Below are 22,681 nucleotides of genomic sequence, written 5' to 3' on the forward strand. Positions count from 1 at the left end.
TTTTTATAGAGACAGTGTTTCACCATAGTGGCCAGGCTGGTCTCGAAAACCTGACCTCAATTGATCCACCTGCCTCAGCCTACCAAAGTGCTGGGATTACAGGCATGAGCCACCATACCCAGCCAACTCTGTCTCTTAAAGAAGAAGAAGAAGGAAGAGGAGGAGGAGGATGAGAAGGAGGAGGAGGAGGATGAGAAGGAGGAGGAGAAGGAGAAGAGAAGGAAGAGGCAGAGGGGGAGGAGGAGGAGGAATTATCTTATTATCTTGCCCATTAAATAAAAAAGTGTAAAAGTCCCTTGCTTCTTTCTTTTTCAGAATGGGGATAGTTTAAAAGTGTCTGTTTGCAATCCCCAAATATCATATTGCTTTTGGCAGCTGATATTCTTTAGCAGCTGATTAAATGATACATATTTTACACAAAACAGAATATCCTGAATCAAAGGGATTTTGAATATTTATTTGAACTGGCTTTATCTCAGGTATATATCTGGAATTCACTGAAAATAAAATGGGTGGTAAGGACTCAAAGATGACAGAGGATAGCAACAACAATAACAAGATGGAGATCAGGAAGTAGGTATGCTTCCTGTAGGTTGGATGTATATAGGAAAAGCTACCATATCAAACTGGGCAGAAGCAACCAATCCAGAAAAATAACTTCTAGCATCCAATCATATTGTGGTGAGATTAAACTCATAAGAAAGTTAAATGAGGTTTAGAGAACATATTCTCAACCCATACATACTTCATTGGAGCAACTCTTGTTAATCTTAAGGGGAATTATGGAACTCCATTCTTCCTTCTTATTTAGAAGAAAATAGACTCAAGGCCAAATTGAAGATATAACGAGATTTTTTTTTAACTCATCGTCTTTGCCAAATTCTCTAGAACATAAAACCTGAGGCAAAGATTACTTGCTAAGTCTATGTTGGGTGGTGCAATTTCAGGGCTATAAAAGGGAGTGAGAAAAAGGTGAGGCAGGAAAGGAAGGAATGCAAATACTAGACGGTGTGTTAAGGAGCTGGACATAACTTCACAAAGAACAAAGCCTGTTGCTGGGTCCTGCACGTCACCTTGAAACAGTCCATCAGGTGGGGAGGGCAGTGGGAGGAGCAATGGGGGGAGAAAGAGGAATTTATCTTCTTGACCTCTAGTCCCTTGATTCAAAATTTAACTCAGTGATTTAAGGGAGCCGTTGGGTAAGCCAGATTCCACATCCCACTAAACTGCCTGGAAGAGGTGGGAGGAGAGCAGCCATTAAGGTATGAGGTACAGAGTCCCATCAGGTGAGACCCATGTCTGTAGCCACTGAGGTTCCTGTTGCAACAGGTGAGATGTGATCTTCCCAAAGCCCCAGCTTCTTCCGCAGGAGGCTGAGACAGCAGGCCCACGGATGTCCATTCAGGAAGAGGCTAAGGCTTGGGGGTCAGGTGAAGAATCTTGAGAGACACAAAAATTGTTCTAGTATAGTCATGACTTAAAATTATAAAGAATAATTTTCAAGTCTTTTAGGAAATCCATGAATTGGTGTTTTTGTGGAGATATGAATGACTTTCAGTAAAAGAGTCACCGAATCATAATAGGTATGGAGGTGGAAATTCTATTATTAAGATTTATGATTACTGAAATATTTTCATGATTACTCAGATCCATTTCTGGACTGACCTTATGCTTTACCAGATGATGTTTATTATTAAAGCTGATTTTTAACGAGTGTTCATTAATAAAAAATGCTCTTAACCACAAGGCTTTGTTTCCAAGTGATGTATAATAATATGTGCTAAAACACGAATCTCAATTTCCAGATGCATATTTTACCAAAACACCTATTGCACTAAGGAAAATATGACAAATTCTTTTTTTTGTTTTTTTTTTTTCCTTTTTCCCTTTGCTTTTTATTGCTCAGGAAACTATGATTGAGTTTATGAACACATGAACAGGCAAGCACGTACACTTAAAAGATGAAACAAAGAAAAAAGTTGATCCATGTCATTCAATGAGAAAGGCTGCCCGCAGCACTCCAGCTCAAACATAGTGTCCCCTCAAGCTCTCTATCCCCCTCCCCACTCCCTCACCTTCCCTCAGATTCAGGGAAATCAGATTGGGAGGTTAGTGCATCATTGACAGAGAATGCCCCCCTTCCACGCTCTGTAAGTCTCCCCCAGAAGCGGGGAAGGCAGTTCCCTTCAGTAGCACAGTTAGGGTTGATTAGTGTTGGTTCCACAAGTTAAGGCACTTCAGGCTGCTTTAATGGCAGCGTGGTTCCTCCCCTCCTTTTTTAAGGCATGTGTCCTCTAAGAGTAGTAAAGCTTTGGAAACTGTGCAGACTGTTAAAGTTGACAGCTTAATACAGGATCATTGAAGTCGGCAGGCAAAAGGATCCTCGGAGACACCTCCCTCAGACCAGAAGCTTCCAGAAGGCCTGGGCAGCTCTGTGTTTCGGCTGGGCATGGCACACTGGAGCCCCCCGAGGCCAGAGGGTGGTGCGTTCAGGTAGCAAAGACAGGTGGGCTCCGTCCTGCCTTCACCTGCAGCTGCCCTGACTGCTGGTGGAGAAAATATGACAAATTCTAATTTTTCTGCACATTAATGTGCTGTGGTATAGGTCTAAGGGAGGGGGCGCAGATGGTGGTGATGGAAGTGGAAACAAAAAATCAATGAAAGAGACTCTTGATAAAACAAGCGTCATATATCTAAAAATAAAATAATAACAAATGGTTATCCTAGCGTATACATCCAGATGACATTTGGAAATTTGCATAAAAGTAACAGAAGGGCTAAATGAAGCCTTCTGGAAAAGTCATAGTCTTTCAAACTTTATGTACTCTTGGATTCTAGAAACTCACTTCAGTTATTTAAGTGAAATGACCAGAATTAGTGTCATCTCCATACATTGAGCAGGAAGTTAACTTTGAGGAACTATACATGAGCACTTGTCCCTGAGGTTGTAGTATCTTTATGTCCTTTTCACGCCCTCGCCACAAAAAGCCCCAGCAAGAACAATCAATGTTTTCCTGCTTAACCCATATTTTTATCTGAATGTACATTCTCCCTCCTCCCTCTTCCCTCTAGGCATTTGCTAGGCCCTTAGGAGGTCAGGCAACTTGCACTGTGGCACATGAAGAATATTCACATACTTCATATCCTGCAGGAGAAAGGAGACAGCACAAGAAATTCTGTTGTCACTAATTGAAAGTAGTTTATCACTTTATCTTTAGAAGGTCTAATGCCAAAACTTCAAGGAGATAATAAATAGTCCAGTCTGGGTTTGAGCCTGGAGTTTGGATGTCTAAGATGACTCTGAGCGGATGTGGATTTACGTGTTAGTACCTGAAAGTGGGCACAGCCCCCACCTTGGAATGAATGTACACTTCCAAAGGACTCGTTCCCACAGGGTGGTGGAAGGAACAACAGAGACAGCTATGTGCCCACATGCTCAGCCATCTGCCATTCCAACCACACGTCTCTCCCCCCGTTTCCTGCAAATGATTCATCTATTCTTTTTCTCCTTCTTCAAAGATAACTCTGTAGGCACTTAAGGAGGGGAAAGTCATTAAGAAAAGTGGAATCTGGAGTTATTAGGATGAGATAGAGCAGATTAAACAGTCTGGAATTTCACAAAGCAAACAGCACAGGGTGCGGACCCTGGGCCCGTCTCTCTCCTGCTGGTGCATCGTTTCACAGGTTATCATCCTTCATGAACAGGTCAACAAAAATGGCCACAGGTAAACATGAGCATATGAGTTGCTAAAGAGAAAGAAAGACAGAGAACAGCAGAAGTCAGGAGGATTCTGGATTTTCCAACTGGAGCCTCTGTGCATCTTATCCGGCATCACAGACAGTGTCTGTCGCTAAGTGATGCCAAAGGTTTTACACCAATGAATGGGATCTTTGTGACTTTTTCCAATAACAGACCAAAAAGCTGCCACTAAAATCATGCTTTTAAAGGAGATCCTGAACAATAGCCAGTGAAGATGATTATGGCCATGTCCCCATGTCCATGAGGAGGTGCTTGGTGGGTATTTGTTGAATTGCATCAAACTGGAGTTGGATGGGACTCAGTTCAAATCCTGACTCTGCTTCCAGCTTCTGGTACATTAGGCAAGTTGCTAAACCTCTGGGTTTAGGGGATAAAGACACTACCTCACAGGGTGGAGTGAGGAGTAGAAGATAATATACGTGAAGTACTTCATGTGGTCTTTGGAAAGAGGTAGATAGATAGGCAAATATCAGGTGATTACAAATACTCCTTATAATTTCACTTCAGTTTGTACCGCATCTCACACCCTGAAGCTAGCAGGGTAAAGAGCTCTCAGGAGAATGAAGAGGCCTCTGGCCCATTCTAGTATGGTCTCTCCCATCAGGAGGGGAAAGGCAAATATTGCATGGGACCTGGCAATAAGATTGAATGAGACATAAGCAAAGTCTGATCGCAACCTTATCCCTACCCCTTAACAGCCACTATATCCCTTGTGGCAAGTGAAGGGCCCCAGAAGTGAGGGATCTTATTGCTAAGTAGATCAGACAGAGTTCTTAAAGATTCTAATATGTTGCCTGTATTGTCTCATCTGTAAAATGGGTGTTAAAATAGCACTCATATCTTGGGTTGTGAAGATGAAAGAAGATAATCTATGTAAAGGACTGAGCACAGGGCCTGGGACAGTTAGTGATAGATACATGTTAGCTACTGTTGCTATTTTGTATTCCATGTTCAATCTATGATATTGATTAACCTGTTTATTGATTGATGGATTTTCATTTAGTAAATTAATTTTCAATAAATGATTTTCACTTAAGCATTTGTTCACACAGTCACTTCATTCATTTATTTATCATAAAACACTTATCAAGGTCCTATTCTATACTGACACTATGCTGGGCTCAAGAGATGCTGAGGCTTTTTGGGCAAGAAGGTTGAAGACTAGGCAGGGAGAGAGGCCTGAACTAAAGCAGGAGAAGGCAAGGTGTAGTATACACATCATGGAGACCTGTATAAAGCATTCCTGGAACCCAGAGGAACCAGGAAGTGCTGCTCATAAAAGATGCTTTTTGAACTAGATCTTGAAGAATGAGTAGCCCGAGGAGTTTGGGCTTGCGAATTCTAGATAACAAGAACAGCTTGCCAAAAGGGATAAAGTTGTGAAACAAACAAACAAACAAAAAACAGGGTTTGGAGCCAGGAGGACTTTGGTGTGAGTGGTGTTTGGCCATTCTGCCTGGTGCCTTCCTTTGAATTTAGGTTCGACCCCTGTGGGGGCCACAGAGAGTCACCTGCAGCTCAGTCTTACCCCAGGTGCTGGGCCCAAGTCTGCTCTTAGAGGAAATGTAAGTAGCTCATATCACTCAGTATCGGGTCAGCTAGGCTCTGGGTTCTGTTCTGAGCTCCTGCTCTATTTCTAGCTGTGAAGTTTCCACTTGATTCCTGTCACAGGCTCTACCTTGTATTCCAGTTCAAATAACTGGGCTTTTGCCTTTGTTCTTTCTTCTACATTCTGCCTCTAAGTTTCTCTAAGACTGGAATTTTGCCTTTCCTTATCAGTCCTTCCTAGAACTTCAGTCCCTCCCAGAACTTCAGTCCCCTCCTTGGCCCTGGGGCCTCACTCCAGGCTGCTTGATCCATTTATGGTTATTGCTTGCTGGGTTCACCTTCTTCTCCTTTCTGCAGGTGGAACACAGACTGATGACAACCACGTGCTGAGATCCCCTGTTACTGCCTAGACACAAATTGCTATCTAGGTCCTGTTTCACTGCCTGGCAGAACTGCCTTGCTACTTCTGGTTTGGCTCGCCATTGCCTGAATTCCTAAACTCCATTCTGAATATTACTAGTGAAAAATGCACGGCTGGGCGCAGTGGCTCACACCTGTAACCCCAGCCCTTTGGGAGGCTGAGGCAGGTGGCTCATCTGAGGTCAGGAGTTCGAGACCAGCCCGGCCAACATGGTGAAACCTCGTCTTTACTAAAAATACAAAAATTAGCCAGGCATGGTAGTGGGCACCTGTAATTCCAGCTACTCAGGAGGCTGAGGCATGAGAATTGCTTGAACCCGGGAGGCAGAAGTTGTAGTGAGCCGAGATCACACCACTGCACTCTAGCATGGGCGATATAGAGCGAGACTCAGTCTCAAAAAAAAAAAAAAGAAAAGAAAAATGCGCTACTTTGGTATTGAAATTAGCATCCAACATCAGCTTTTGGAGATACAGGTTATGCCATATACTTTGGTAAATTTCCCCCAAGCATTTAGACTTACAGAAGATATGCAGTAAAAGCTGTTGGAGTATATGCTACAAATGAGCCTTGGTGGTGTGGTCCCAGGCCTTCCTGTGCTGATTAGCATTTTATGGCATGTATAATTTTCCTTAACATTGCTCAGGGGATTAGGACACTAGTCATATGCTGCCAGCCACAAGTTTTAAAAAACCAACTTAGGAATAAAATCACAACAGGAAATGAAGACCATTTGGAAACTTGAGAACCCACATGTTCTCTATGTTATTTTCTTTTCTTTTCATTTTTTTTTTTTTTTAGGAAGAGTTTCAAAGTTTCAACCTGTTTTAATGCTTGCCCATCTGGTTGTTTTATTAATGAAAACAGCAGCATCTTCTAATGCTCTTGTGTGAGGCAACAGTATTTTCCCAAAAAAATCACAGAAAAAACTTTGGGATTTGATGTACCATATTTTGTCTTTTACTTTTTTTCTTTGAAAAAATAAATCCCAACTGGAGATCATTTTAGAGAGAGTATGTGCTTAGAAATATTCAGTGAGTCATGCCTGGTGTTGTAGGTCTATTCCGGTGCGTGGGGTTTCCAGAACAATTACATAAGTGTTAGCATAGCCAGGAACTTTTGACATTTGTGGCAGCTTAATGGAGTTCTTTTCATCATTGAAAATATTCTAATTGTTGTTTCCTTAAATCTAAAATGCATAAAACTAGTGAAGCAGGATAAATTGATTCTGAGGCATTTCTATCCAGTATGCTTTGTTGGCAAAGAAACTGAAGAAAATTTACTTGAAATAAAATACAGGTGATCAAGCTGTTAACAAATACAGTGATCTAATCATCTGGCAGAAAGTGAGAGGATAAATTGTAAGTGAGACCTTTTTGTTTCTTCTCTTTCTTTTATCTATCAAGATTTCCAGCCCAGGCGTGGTGGCTCACACCTGTAATCCTAAGCACTTTGGGAGGCTGAGGCGGGTGGATTGCCTGAGCTCAGGAGCTTGAGACCAGTCTGGGGAACACGGTGAAACCCCGTCTCTACTAAAAATACAAAAAATTAGCCAGGCATGGTGGCTTGTGCCTGTAATCCAAGCTACTCAGAAGGCTGAGCTACGAGAATCGCTTGAACCCAGGAGGCAGAGGTTGCCGTGAGCCAAGATCATGCCATTGCACTCCAGCCTGGGCAACAGAGCGAGACTCCATCTCAAAAAAAAAGAAAAAAAAAAAAGATTTCCTTTTCTTTTACAGCCTGACCATAGCATATTGTTTACTTGCACAACCCTACATAATGAGATTATTCAATCACATGTTTTTTAAAATTCGGGGATTCCAAAGCTATTAGATCAATACTTTTCTTTAATCTTTCAAAAGATCACCAGGAAATAATGTGATATTCCACTACTACTAATTTGTTTGTTAAAATATATTTTTAAGTACCCGTGTTCCAAAGTATCTCCTAGTATGAGAAACTAGAGAAAGACCCAACCAAAGTCATTATCAATTAATTTTTTCTATCTCAAAGGTGAGCTCCCCAAATCCAGAGTTTAGGGGCTTTCTAGGGAGGGTGAAGTCCTTAGTTTTGTTTTTATTTTTTTTGAGACGGAGTCTCGCTCTATTGGCAGGCTGGAGTGCAGTGGCGTGATCTTGGCTCACTGCAACCTCCGCCTCCCGGATTCAAGCAATTCTCCTGCCTCAGGCTCCCGAGTAGCTGGGACTTCAGGTGTGTGCCACCACGCCTGGCTAATTTTTGTATTTTTAGTAGAGATGGGGTTTCACCATGTTGGCCAGGATGGTCTTGATCTCTTGACCTTGTGATCCGCCCGCCTCGGCCTCCCAAAGTGCTGGAATTACAGGCGTGAGTCACTGCGCCTGGCCGGAAGTCCTTAGTTCTTATAGATGATTGTTCGGTGTCTTGCACAATTTTGCTACTACCTTATTTTCCTGCAGATAAGACATTGTAGTTATGGGTGTTACTGTATTTATTGGTTCAAAAGACATGGTGCAAAGGACAAGTAGGCCAAGCAGGCTCTGACTCATAGAGGTTGCTGCCTGCTTGTGCCATGTGTGCGCCTTTTGAGTAAAGAGCACAGTCCACCAAGTCCAGCTCTGCATGCTCAAGTGCTATTGAATTCTTTCCATCTGACCACAAGTACTTGAGCACCTTTCCTCCATAGCAGAGCTGATAGCACAGAGCACACTGAGAATCCCTATAGGGAAGGTGTGGTGAGGCTGTGTGAACTGTGTGGGCTGTGGTCACGTAGTTGATCATGTAAATGGGATCACAAACTTAGTAAGCATCCTGTGACACACCGTCATCATTAGAGTGTGCTTGTTGATGTTGGAGTACTATGTGCTATTCAGGACTATTTCCAAGAATCTAGTTGAATATATATCCTGGGCTGTAGGATACAGGATGAAAAGAGGATTTGGTGTCCCTGCCAAGTTTCCTAGATAATGCAGATAATTTCTTTTAGCAGGAAGTGATGTGTACATCTCAGGGCTGGGAAGGTGCAGGTATAGGAAATTAGCCTTAGCAAGAAACAAAATGCCAAAATCAAGGCCAAGTGAGAACATAACTTCTAGACCAACAGAAAGGAAGTGAGGGGATCTGAGCTGCCCTGTTTTGTTTCTGAAAAACCACTCATCTTGCTCTTCTATATTCCTGACTTTCTCCATCCAGTAGGCACCAAGTCCAGCTAGCTCTGTCTCTTCTGATTTTGGAATCTGTCTTCCCTTCACCATCTCTCCAGTCATGGAGTTCAGTCTCTTACCATACTCACCTGGATTACTGCAATAGACACTAACTGGTCTCCCTGCTTTCAGTCTTCAACACCCCATATCTCACCAAAGGGATCTTTGTTGTCTGTCCATTGTTAAATGGTTGGGATTTATTGGGAGGATTTCTGTCTGCTCTCAGGATGGACCAGAAGTTTCAGAAATTGATAGAAATGGGTCGGGTAGGGATGGGTAGGGTTAGAATATTCAACAGTGTTGTCAGTGCCCTGCCCCAGAATGAATGCTCTTCCATCATTTCTCCATCTTTTCACCCTCTTTCTTCACTCCAGGGAGTGAACATTGTTCCAGCTTGGGTCAGGTGGCTGTTTGTTGGTGAGTAAGGGGTTCAGGGAACAGATTTAACAACTCAGCAGGCAATCCTTCAAAGGGAAATCAAGGTGGAATGGATACTGAGTTCTCAAAAATCAACATGTTCCCATGATATGTTGACTATAGAAGGGTCATCTAAGTGCAGTAGCAAATATAGTTTATAGTATTTACTCGAATGGCTTGTTAATTTATCTCTCTTCCTCAATAGACATTGAAGTCCCTGGAGGAAGAACCATGTCTTATTCATCTTTGTATGCCTGGCCTCTCATAGACACATACAATAAGTACTCATTGTATCAAAGAATGAATCAATGTTCCCGTAAGTGAAAGCTGTGTTTGGTCTAGTCTATATGCTTCCAGAACTACTTTATGGTCCCCCAGCCCCAGCCTTCAGTGACCCTGCTTCCTGAGCTAGAACTGCTCAACACTGACCTCAGCAGCAACCCACCTTCTGAGTCCACCCACCCTCTGGGTGCTCCTGAAGGGGCAGAGAGAGCCAAGCGGCTATATGTCAGATACAAGACCTCACTGTCTGCTTCCTTTCGTCCATCTCTTTTTTTTTTTTTTTTTTTTTTTTTTTTTTTTTTTTTTTGAGACAGAGTCTCACTCTGTCGCCCAGGCTGGGCTGGAGTGCAGTGGCGCCATCTTGGCTCACTGCAAGCTCTGCCTCCCGGGTTCACGCCATTCTCCTGCCTCAGCCTCCTGAGTAGCCGGAACTACAGGCGCCCGCCACCACGCCCGGCTAATTTTTTTGTATTTTTAGTAGAGACGGGATTTCACCATGTTAGCCAGGATGGTCTCAATCTCCTAACCTCGTGATACACCTGCCTTGGCCTCCCAAAGTGCTGGGATTACAGGTGCGAGCCATCGCGCCCAGCCCTTTCGTCTATCTCTTATAGCACCATTTTAGCCTTCAGGGACTCCTAACATGCATTTGTTCCTGGAGTGCTTAGTAGTTGTGGATGAACTGATCTCTATCTTATTTGGCAATGTAATAAAAGGAATGTGCTTTGACATCAGACAGAGTTGCAATATGAACACTTCAAGTACTAGCTGTGTGACTCTGGATACTTTTTTTTAACCTCTCGGGGTCTTTGGTTACACACAAGTCCAATGAAGACACTACAAGTGTAAATGAAATAATATATGCAAAGACACTTGTTATAACGCTTGGCATTTGACAGGTGTCCTGTGAATGTCAGCTCCCTTCTGCCTTTGTGGCTTATAGCAATAGGGGCATGAGGAAAATTTGCAGTGCTAGCGTAGGTAATTTGAGCTGAAAGGAAAAAGAGAAAAAAGGAGAATGAACGTACCCAGTTGCTCTAACATGAATCAAAGTCAATGATTAACTTTTTACTGACTATATAAAATGCAACAAAGTTTAAATAAATGTAACAACTGGGCTTAAGGGAGAAACAAACCCATATATTTTCTAAAACAATAGAATTAGATATTTGGCAAACTAGAACCGGCACGGGCATAACAATTAAATTTCTTCTCTAATGAGTGTTGTTTGTTTTACTCTAGGATGCATTGGGATAAAATATTGGGATAAAATTTAGAGAGGTCTGTTTAGAAAAGGGAATTAAACATGATTGGCTATTATTGTGTCTTTGTTTTCTCATTTAAAAAAATTACAGAGGCTGGGTGTGGTGGCTCACACCTGTAATTCCAGCACTTTGGGAGGCCAAGGTGGGCGGATCACGAGGTCAGGAGATCGAGACCATCCTGGCTAACACGGTGAAACCCCATCTCTACTAAAAATACAAAAAATTAGCTGGGCGTGGTGTCGGGCGCCTGTAGTCCCAGCTACTTGGGAAGCTGAGGCAGGAGAATGGCGTGAACCTGGGAGGTGGAGCTTGTGGTGAGCTGAGATCACGCCACTGCACTCCAGCCTTGGTGACCGAGCAAGACTCCATCTCAACAACAACAACAAAAATACAAACAGAAAATTCAAGTACTGCAGTGGAAATATGATGGAGTTTCTATCAAATTATATCAAAAGTGTGTTGTTCTGGGGAGAACTTAAACCAATTCAACAGCTCAAAAGGAGGGCATGAAACCCACTCCTCCCACCTCCAGTAGCACTCCTTTTACTCATTTTTTCCCCTTCTCCAAAATTCTAAACTGCTCACGCATTCCAGATTGTTCCTGAGGAGAATGAGCATATGCTATCCTGGTGTGGAAATGCCTGGTATGCTAATTCATAGTTTGGAGGAGAGAGAAGATATGAGGTCAAACTGGAAGATAGTGAACTAAAAATAATATAACCCACCTCCATGCCTCTCTCTTTAGCTCAGTGCCACATCTTCCCCTGCCAAAGGGAAGCCACGGCGCCACAATATCCTGAGGAGAGAGAGCCTTGATTTTTCTGTTGGGGACCCACTTTTCCCCCATAGGAGAAACAACCATCAATCACAATACCTTCCCCTATCCTGGCCAAAGGGAGGTTGGATCCCTAGCTGAAGGTAGGCCTATCAGATACTCTTGACCTGGAATTTCAGTGTGGAGAGAAGTGACACAAAAACTGAGAATGGTTGGAAATCATTTACCCTGGAGGCAATGAAACTAAGGAAACTGCATTATTCACAAAACCTGAATTTCTAGAGCTTCTCTTGTCCTTGAATAAAGCAGATTCTTCAGCCTCTCCTTCTGTGAGATACTCTATATCCTTCCGATAAATTCGTTTGCTTAAGCTATCCAGAGTCAACTTCTGTTAACCTCATCACAGAATTCTGATGAAAATAGCTTCTCAGATGCTTCAGGCTCCAATATGCAATGCTAAAGGTCAAAATTTAGGGGTGGGGGAGGAGTCACTTGGGTCAAACATTTACTAAGGCACCAAGCTCAATTTTTCTGAAGACATTCTTCTCCCAGAGGTTGGCTTTATGGCATCCCTTACAGAGCGAGGGCCACACAGGCCTGGGAAGGAAAAGGAGCCCCTGAGTCCATCTTTTCCTGCAACTAATTTGGTTAAAATCACCAGATTCCCTAATTCTCCTAATGTAATTCCAATGAGTCCCACAGATTCTAGAAAAGTGTCAGTGGTGCTGGTCTAGGTGGGTAAGTTTCAATCTGTCTTGTAAGAGGCAGTGACAAAGTTACACAGTAATTATATAACAGATTATGGTGGAGAAGCAGCCGCTGCCTTTAAAAAAAAAAATCACTGCGTGGGAACTTTTCAAATCACAACCCTCCATTAGGAGCCTATATTTCCCAGAAGATCCTCATTCCTTCATTTAGGCAGCAGTTTTAAAGTCAGCTGGAACCACTGTTTCCTCATGACAGCAACAGAAAGGGCCAAACTGTATCTTATTTTACTAAATAAGCAGCGTGTCCTAGTCATGGCACTTTGTATCCCTAGGATGTCACCTTGTTTTGAAGTTATTTCAGCTTTGGTTTGAAAAGTATCCTGTCAGCAAAACCAGCCTTCTCCCCATGGAGTTTAGGAGCCAGGAGGGAGTAGGGGAAGGGATGCGTAGGAGATGATGTTCCTGAATCATTTACCAGGAGCCCTCCACCTGTTGAAATTATGTTCTCTTCCTCTCCCCTTCCCCCTTCCCCTTCTCCTCCTCCTCCTCCCCCTTCCCTCCTTCCCATTCCCTCCTCCCCTGCTTCCTTCTCTCCCTTCTACTTCTCGTCTTTTATTTATTTGGTTTTGCTGCAGGTGCAACTCCAGTATCCTGATGGGGGAAGCAACTTAAGTGTTTTTTGTTTTTTTAAAACAGAATCTCACTCTTGTCCGCCAGGCTGGGGTGCAGTGGCATGATCTGGGCTCACTGCAACCTCTGCCTCCTGGGTTCAAGCGATTCTCCTGCCTCAGCCTCCTGAGTAGCTGGGATTACAGGCACCCACCACCATGCCCAGCTAATTTTTGTATTTTTAGTAGAGACGGGATTTCACCATGTTGGCCAGGCTGGTCTCGAACTCCTGACCTCAGGTGATCCATCCGCCTCGGCCTCCCAAAGTGCTGGGATTACAGGTGTGAGCCACTGTGCCTGGCCCAGTGTATTCTTTTATTCAACAACATTTGTTGAGTATCCTGGACCAGGTACTGGTAAACTAGATAGGCAACATCCTTGCCTTGGAGGAGCTTCTATTCCAATGGAGGGAGACAGAAGCAAATGATGATTTCAGATCTGCTTGGCCCACAGGGAGCCCCTGGGTCTAACATATGGGCAGGGGATTCCAAAGTCCTTACTTTCCAGGTGGAAATGGTTGCTTGTATGAAGTAGCAATTAGATGAACACTTCAGACAAGGACAATCAAAACAGGAAGTTGTCGATTTCAAATACCTTCAAAGAAGGAAAATGTTTCAGGGAAGCTTTTACTTCCATGGACTTATTTCAGCAGTTCTTTGGTCTTATGTGAGACCTTTTAATGAGTCCCTTGTATTTATGAAATGCTGTATGACTGCACACAGTCCCTTTGTGCATGTGACTTCACTTGGTCCTGTGAGAAGGACTGAGCAGGTATTATCCTGATTTTACAAATGAGAAAACTGAGGCTCAGACAACTTGCCCAAACGCACCCAGCTAGCTTAGGTGTATGACTAGAAACCAGGCTTTCCCCTTTCCTGATCAACACCACGAACCTCACTTCTCCTCTCTTGCCTCCCTCATGGTCATCTTTTTCATCCATCACGAAGGGCGCTGCTGCTGTGGGTTTGACTGGGATTACCCATGATATTTTAGGAATATGATATTCTGGGAAAGAGGACACACCCCCCAACATACACACACTCCTAAAAAGTATATATCCCTGTAATTTGCTACCATCATTTGTCAAAAATTATTAGCGTCAAGCCTTTCTGGGGGGCCTGGCTCAGAGACCATTCAGGAAAACAACCAAATTTCCAGTGGCATCTATCTGTTCTAATGCCAGCACTGTGGTCATAGGAAGCCATTCACAGAGGATACAACATACCTAATTATTATTTGGCATCAAAAACACCAGGAGCAGGAATATTGATGATATATTAACAGTGACTTCTGAATGTATAACCATATTTGCCTGATTCATCCATCCCTATAAAAATTGATCAAGCTGGGCGCAGTGGCTCATGCTTGTAATCCCAGCACTTTGGGAGGCTGAGGCTGGAGGATCAGCATAGGCCCAGGAGTTTAAGACCAGCCCAGACAGCACAGTGAGACCTCATATTTACAAAATTAAAAAAAAATAGCTTGATATTTTGGCATATGTCTATAATCTCAGCTACTTGGGAGGCTGAGGCAGGAGGATTGCTTGAGCCCAAGAGGTTGAGGCTGCAGCAAGCTATAATCATGCCACTGCACTCCAGCCTTGGCAACAGAGCAAGATGCTCTCTCTCTCTCTCTCTCTTTTTTAAATGATCAGTTTAGTGATAACAGAGTGGAAACCACATATAAGTAAACTTTATTACAATAATGTGTCCTCTAGTAATGAAAGTTAAGATTTATCTAACATCTCTTATGAACCAGCCCCTATACTAAGTGTTTCATGTAATTATCTCATATAATCTTTACCACAGCCTTTTAAGTTAGGTGCTGTTATTATAACCATTTTACAGATGAGGAAATTGAGGCTCCGAAAGGTAAACTGTTTTGCCCAACAATATATAGCTACATGGTGATAGAACTAGTGTTTGAAAGTTGGGCCGTCTGACTGCAAAATCTCTTTCCTAATCACTGTTCTAATTGGTGCACAGATTATTAGAGTTAGACCTTAGTTGAACTTCCTATTTTAGACAGATGGAAGCAGAGGCCCTAGCAGATTAAGGATCTGCTTAACGTCTTCACCAACAGAATGGGACTTGCTTCTACATTGCCTCTCAACTGGAGAAGAGCTGGAATGAGTCTTTTGATTTTCGCCTATAGATTTACAGAAGAATACCTTTTGAGAATTTGAGTAGAGAATATCCATGCCATGTAAAGTGGAATCTTGACAAACTTGTACTCATGAACCCAGTTATGAGGTTGTCTATTCAATCATAAGAAACATTTCTAAGTGACTAAAAACTAGCCATATTCTAGTAGGAGTCCCCTATTCTACCTAGGTCTGTTCTGATAAGAGAAACCTGGAGCAATCTGTTTCAAAACAATAAATTTATCTGAAGCTTCCAGAGGAGTCATCTTTGAAAAACTCATAAGCAAGGAGTTAACTGTTGTAATAAGCTGATGGTAATAGTGCAGGTTTTATTACTTTTGTTTTGGTTGGTTTTGTTTTCTTCTTTTTTTCTTTTTTGAGTTCAATAAACCACACTGAATGTTAATAATCCATTAGTTCTAGAGGAAACATTTTTAGCTCCAAGAAAATTACTTTTTCCTCCCAAATCTGAACCTGTAAACACCAAAGCTCTTTGTCTTATAAAAAGGCTTAGCGTTAGTTGTTTCAACAAGATTAGCCCTGTTGATCTGAAGCACCTGTGCTTCCAGAAAATGTAGGACATTATCAATTTTTAACATTTGTCCAGGAAGCTGTGCTTGGACTAATGTTATTTATCCAGCTGGGTATACTGACTAGGACAGAGCAGATGAAAGTAGTTGGGGATTGTGTAACATCTAAGATTGGCCCTGATAATCAATCCAGCCTGGAGCACATGGACGTGATTAAAAATGCCATCTTCCCTTTTTTTCAGGATACTGATAAAACAGAAGGCAGTGCTATCTGCCATAACCCACTTCAAGAATTCTGGGGACCTGTTTTTAGGTCACTTAGTTGTTCTGCTTAGTTTTCTGGATGGTGAGCACACAGAAGGCACAAGATGAAAACTCTAACACACAATTTGCATCAATGACACCCTTGGGGTTGTTAAAAGAACAAATAAAAAGGGGTGTGGGAGGAGGTCTGTGGAACTGTGTGCGCCACCTCCGTATGGGCTCACTTCGGCCTTCTCCAGGGAGGAACTCTGTGCAGCTGCATCCCCATTCCTGTCCCCCCGCCTGCACACACTGGAGTAGCAAGAAGGCAGCAGAGAGCACACAAAAAGACACTCAGTAGGGGAAACAGTCCCACTGTTTAACCTCGGGTGTTCAATGAACACAGTAGGGCTGGGGGCGGGAGGGCCAAAACAGGAAGAGGAAAAATACAAGATGGTTTGGTAAGAAAGCAAAAATAGAAAGAGTCCCAAATTTTTAAAAATAAAAATAAAATCAAAACCAAAAACCACAGGCTGCATTTATCTGAGAAGCGAGAAAGTGAAGGAAGCAATTTAAACTAGAACGATGCAAAAGTGGCAGGCGGCACAGGGAGCTCCCACTGCCTTCCCCAGCAGGACTGCAAGGGTGGGAGGATCCATTCAAACCAAGCACCTCCAAGCTTGGCAAAGGATTGCTCTCTGAATGACGCCAGGCCTCACCCAGCTGCTTGGAAACAAGCTTGCATGAAGGTAGGAGGGAAAGGATTGCAGAGAACCTGCTGGCGTGCTTCTTCCCTATCTGAGTTTGAATGCTTCTCAGAGAACTTTAAAGGCTGACGGCTAAATTTAATCAGAGTTAAATCATTGAAATGAAGATGTTCTCATGCAATACAAATGAAAAGTGATTCTGCCAGTGCTTTCCCTATAAGGCAATGAATGGTACAGGCTCCTAAGGAGCAGCCCAGCAGTTTGGAAATGTTATGAATTCAGGGGAGGCAGGAAATGTGAAAGTCTGGTTCATTGCTACTATTGTCTTCCGGGGATTTTTGGCCTGGAGGTGAAACAGGCAGGGTTTTACAGCTGGTATTGTGCAAGGACTGAGCACTTGCTCGCTCCCAGTTCAGTAAAATTCTTCATACATGGCATCCTAACTACATTATTTCAGACAGCTGTTTTCTCTAAGGAACTCCAAATATTTTCTGCAAAGGCGCTTACATAAACCTTACAACCGTGGACTTAGACTGAATGAAACATTAGTTTGTTGTTTCAAGACAGTTTGATTCAAGGCAATCTGATTTTGTGCCAGTTTAATCATTTTAGAAAATGTACAGGTCCAGTTCTGGTTCAGACTGGCTTATCTTCACATGATTTATTTTCCATAAAAGTAAATGTTAAATCATAGTGATAAGTCATGTATGCTTGATACAATGTGATGAGAAGGGCACTTTACCTCTGTAAGCTGTGCTTCCAAAAACCCATAACTCCTGTCTAACCACAGGAAGAACATTAAATAAACCCAAATTGAAAAACATTCTACAGATTACCTCACTAGTTCTCCCCAAGGTCATCCCAAACCAGGAAAGTCTGGAAAACTGTCACAGTCCAGAGAAGCCTAAAGAGACATGACAACTAAATGTAATGCAGTATCCTGTTGATACATTACTATTGACCTTTCCTGGAACAGGAAAGGATGCGGGGGAGAGACCAAGGCAATCTGAATAAAGCATGGTCTGCAGTCAACAGTAATGTATCAATTTTGGTTCCTTAATTGTGACAAGTATACATAATATAGGATGTTGACAATAAGCAAACTAGATGTGCAATACATGGAAACCTTCTATATTCACAACTTTTCTACAGATCTAAACTAGTCTAAAATTAAATGCTTATTAAAAAATAAATGTCACACCTGTAATCCCAACCCTTTGGGAGGCCAAGGGAGGAGGATCGCTTGAGCTCAGGAGTTTGAGACCAGCCTGTGCAACATGGTGAAACCCTGTCTCTACAAAAAATACAAAAGTTAGCTGGGTATGGTGGTGCATGCCTGTAGTCCCAGCTACTCTGGAGGTTGAGGTGGGAGGATGGTTTGAGCCTGGGAGGCAGAGCTTGCAGTGAGCACAGATTGTGCCACTATACTCCAGCCTGGGTGACAGAGTGAGACCCTGTCTCAGAAAAAAAAAAAAAAAAAAAAAAGTCAAAAGTTAGTCTCATGATTCTGCAAAATCAGTAATTTGAATCAATTTCAGGTTTCAAATCATGGTTGGTTTAGATCCCTGTTCCTAGTGTCCTATTTTTATTGGAATTTTACCAAGAGGAAAATTGAAACATAAAGACAGGGCTGAACACAAGGTGAGGGCTGATATGACAAAGGAGAATTTCTCTTCTGGAACTCATCTACCTGGCTCTCCACTCAAGCACCTGGCCTCTGGACAGTGCCTAATTACCTTCCGCCAAGATAGTGGGTAATAAAGGAATTTCAGGTGTTACCTTTGTAAGAGTTTATGTATTTTAATGGGATATTATGAAGAGAGAAAATGGGTGCTGAGGAATGATTTCAGCCCCTACCCAAACAACACAGGGTAGTCAGTTAGTTTTAGGGCAGCGGCCATCATTTCTGAGACTTAAAGGCACAACTCCCTGGAGACAATCCGGGATAATGTGACTTCTCATCTCACGCATATGAAATACAGTCAGTGTGGGAGTGAGTCCTGGAGCCATGACAGCAAGAGGCCAGCCTCTAAGAGATGATCTGTACCTTGCTTTTCGGTCTTTAATAACTTGAGATATTGCTGCCAGCTACTTAACCAAGCTCTGCAACTGCTGTAATGAGAAAGTGATGACCTTTGGACTTACAAAGTCCTGCACTCAAGTCCCCCATGTCCAAATTTGCCACTTCCTGGATGTGTGGCCCAGGTCAGCCTACTTAATCTTGCTGATATTCCAGTTTTTCATCAGGAACAAGGCTGATCATAATACTACCTTGAAGGATTGCTGTGAGGACTAGCTAGAGGGAGTGTGTGAGAGTCCCTTGCCCAATGTCTGGAACACAGTAGGTATTGAACAAATATTCTTTCCTTTTGCCCTTTCCCTCCTTTCTCACACAGCAGGACAGTGGAGACAGGCACAGCCTGGCAGCTCAGCTCCTCTCACAAATCGTTCTCTCTGTTCTCACGAGATTAACATTTCTAATAGGATAAGGAATTCTTTCTAATTCATTGATTATTAGTCCTGATGTTTGCAAATAATCTCTCCTGATTTGCGCAGAACCAAGAACTTAATGCTCTTTCAGGGTTTAAATTTATTTATTATTATTTTGTTGTTATTCAGTGGAAAGGTCCAATTTTATTCCACCAGAAATTGTCTGGATGGCTCTCCTGCTGGATAATTAAAGCTAATGGAGCCCAGGAGCTATGCAAAGTAGACACTAAAAGAGGATTGTTTAAAACAAGATGGGAACCGTCTGCTAATAGTGCCTTGCAGCCAGAGATGTCAGGATATCTCAGTAGAATTGTGGTAACAAATAAGCAAGAGGCAAGGTACCTAAGAGAGCTAAGAGTGGTGGGGAGAAGAAGAAAAACAGAGCAAGCAGGCAGACGGGGTAAATAGGGAGAGACCCCTCAATACAGAGACGGTCTAGAGGTGAAAAAACTGGGGAAAGCTGTTTCTGAAACCTTCATAGGGGACTTCGAAGGGAAAAATTTCCCAACATCCAGGCCTTTTATAATTTTGAGTAACAGCCGCCTTCACAGTAAATGTGTTTCTGTCATGATACGTGTACAAGTACATCCCTTATTCCAGGCCTGTCCTTACAGTGTGGCCTGCCGAACTGTGCAGTTTACATCTAACCGACATAGAAAGCTTCTGCCTTTCAGCAAATCAAACGAGCATTCGAGTTAAATGGCCACACTTTCATTATTATTATTATTATTCACAGTCTGCATTACTACCACAACAGTGGCACTGTTAAGCAATCCATCATTTGGGCCAAACGTGAGTTTGAGGAATTCCACAGAGATCTTTTCATATTTGACCCAATAGAGTCTTCCAAGGAGTCTTCTGAACCACTGGGGTCAGGAAGGAGACATGAATTTTAAGGGTTTTACTACCAAATGTCCTTTGCTTTATTATTATTATTATTATTATTATTATTTATTATTATTATTATTTTTAAACAGGGTCTTGCTCTATCTCCCAGGCTGGAGTACAGTGGCTGGAGCACGGCCCGCTGCAGCCTTGACCTCCCAGGCTCATGTGATCCTCCCACCTCTCGGCCTCCCGAGTAGCTGGGACTACAGGCACACACCACCACACACAGCTAATTATTGTTTTTTTTTTTTTTTTAGAGATGAGGTTTTGCCATGTTGCCCAGGCTGGTCTCAAACTCCTGAGTTCAAGCAATCCTCCCACCTTGGCCTCCCAGAGTGCTGGGGTTACGGGTATGAGCCACTGCACATGTCCCTTTGCTATGTTTAGAAATTTTTAAAATAAAAAGCAGTTATCCATGTTTATGGTAGAAAATTTTGAAAGTAAGAACCATCTAAATAAATATCACCCATTACCTCATTAACCAAGGATAATGCTATAAACATTACTGTTTTCTTTTTCTTTATTTCTTTCTTCTTCTTCTTCTTCTTTTTTTGAGCCAGAGTCTCCCTCTGTCGCCAGGCTGGAGTGCAGTGGTGCAATCTCGGCTCATTGCAACCTCCGCCTCCCTGGTTCAAGCAATTCTCCTACCTCAGCCTCCCGAGTAGCTGGGACTACAGGCACCTGCCACCATGCCCAGCTAAATTTTCTTGTATTTTTAGTAGAGATGGGGTTTCACCATGTTGGCCAGGATGGTCTCAATCTCCTGACCTTGTGATCTGTCCACCTCAGCCTCCCAAAGTGCTGGTATTACAGGCATGAACCACCGCACCCGGCCTCTTCTTTTTCTTTCAAAATTGTGTTTACATTTTCAATATATAAGTGGCATAGAAAATGTGGAAAACAGGGAAAAGAAGAAAAAAAGTCCATAATTATTCCACCTTAACTACTACCAAAATTTTGGTACATTTTTTCCTTAGGTTCTTTTTTGTCTTTATGAATAACATTCCCCCTTTAACATGGCAGCAACCAAACTGTATATACAATTTAGTATTATGACACTTTTGCCTGACATCATCACAAGCTTTTTCAGGGTGACAAGTTTTGTTTTCAAAAATTTTCATTTCTACCAGCACTCTAATACTACACAGAGTAGTTATATTGTTGCTTACATTAAACTGTTTCCCTAGAGTTAAGATTTAGTTTGTTTCCAGAATTTTTTATTAGAAATACCATTGTGTCAACAGTACTACCCTAATAATTTTATTTTATTTTATTTTACTTTTGAGATGGAGTTTCACTCTTGTTGCCCAGCCTGGAATGCAATGGCACAATCTTGGCTCACCGGAACCTCCGCCTCCCAGGTTCAAGCGATTCTCCTGCCTCATTCTCCCAGGTAGCTGGGATTACAGGCATGTGCCACCATGCCCGGCTAATTTTGTATTTTTAGTAGAGACGGGGTTTCTCCATGTTGGTCAGGCTGGTCTCGAACTCCCGACCTCATGTGATCCGCCTGCCTCGGCCTCCCAAAGTGCTGGGATTACAGGCGTGAGCCACCGCGCCCGGCCTATAAAATTTTTTAAAGATCCTGGAAGTGGTATAATTCTGTTATCTCAAGTTGTTTCTATTATGTAACAGACATTTATTGAGTGCCTTGATACATGCAGGATGTTAGAATAGCTAACAGAATAAGATATAGACCCTGTACTCTGGAGACTAGTCATATAGCAGAGACAGATACTTATACCACACCTTTAAGTTCACCTTGAGAAGTACTACAATGGAAGTGCCAGGATCTAATGTACAGAAATCATTTGTTCTGTATTTGGCTCATAGTAAGTGCCCAGTAACAAAATGATGACAAAAATGATGACTGCAGCCACCACACTTTTTCTTTTTTGAGACAGAGTCTTGCTCTGTTGCCCAGGCTGGAGTGCAGTGGCACGATCTCAACTCACAGCAGTCTCCACCTCCCAGTTCCAGCGATTCTCCTGCCTCAGCCTCCCAGGTAACTTCGATTACAGCATGTGCCACCATGCCCAGCCAATTTTTGTATTTTTAGTAGAGGCAGGGTTTCACCATGTTGGCCAGGCTGGTCTCGAACTCCTGACCTCAGGTGATCTGCTTGCCTCGGCCTCCCAAAGTGCTGAGATTACAGGCGTGAGCCACTGCACCAGGCCAGCCACCACATTTCTCATAGAATCATTTAAATGCTGGTTTCCATGATCCACATTTATAGAAAAACAAAATCAAGAGAGCAATGAAAAGTTACTCATGAATTATAAAAATCACTGCTAACCCACTATATGTCTAGGCTATGGCAGCAAATAGCAAAGATTATGAAGTTCCTTTTAATTGCTAAGACAAAGTTCCTCATAGAACACAAACCACTTCCATAGTAATATACTAATAGTGTGAGGTCAAACCAACTTAAATGCTGTCAGACAGCATGACTGTCCTCTTCTGAACATGACATGGGTCAGATAGAGTTATTTTTAGATAAGAGATAAGTCAGCTTAACTACACTTCTACGTCTTTAAAAATAAAAGCCCATATAACTTTGGGGACCAAGACAGATTAAGGGAATGCTAAAATTTTCCATAGGTAGATTTTTTTTTTTTTGCATGTAATTCCTGATTCCCACCATTGCTTTCAGCAGC

The 22,681-nt window shown here is 42.5% G+C and overlaps 1 protein-coding gene across 18 annotated transcripts in view; it reads left to right on the forward strand.

Annotated features, from left to right (window-relative positions):
* LOC112441402 (uncharacterized) overlaps positions 1-22,681 on the forward strand; it is a 133,250-nt gene that overhangs the window by 14,130 nt on the left and 96,439 nt on the right. For 3 of the 18 annotated variants that reach the window (XR_008620455.1, XR_008620449.1, XR_010108858.1), the window contains one exon: positions 10-10,932. The exons of 14 other annotated variants lie outside the window; for them this stretch is intronic. Coding sequence is in view for 1 of the 4 variants with exons in the window: in XM_034936315.2 (XP_034792206.2) it covers positions 11,618-11,688 (71 nt within the window). In the remaining 3 variants the exon portion in view is untranslated. Of the gene's footprint in view, positions 1-9; positions 10,933-11,617; positions 12,272-22,681 lie in introns of those variants that run through there. One more of the 18 variants, XM_034936315.2, reaches the window with a different exon arrangement.

Source organism: Pan paniscus, chromosome 10 (genome assembly GCF_029289425.2).
Source record: "Pan paniscus chromosome 10, NHGRI_mPanPan1-v2.0_pri, whole genome shotgun sequence".
Taxonomy (NCBI): domain Eukaryota; kingdom Metazoa; phylum Chordata; class Mammalia; order Primates; family Hominidae; genus Pan; species Pan paniscus.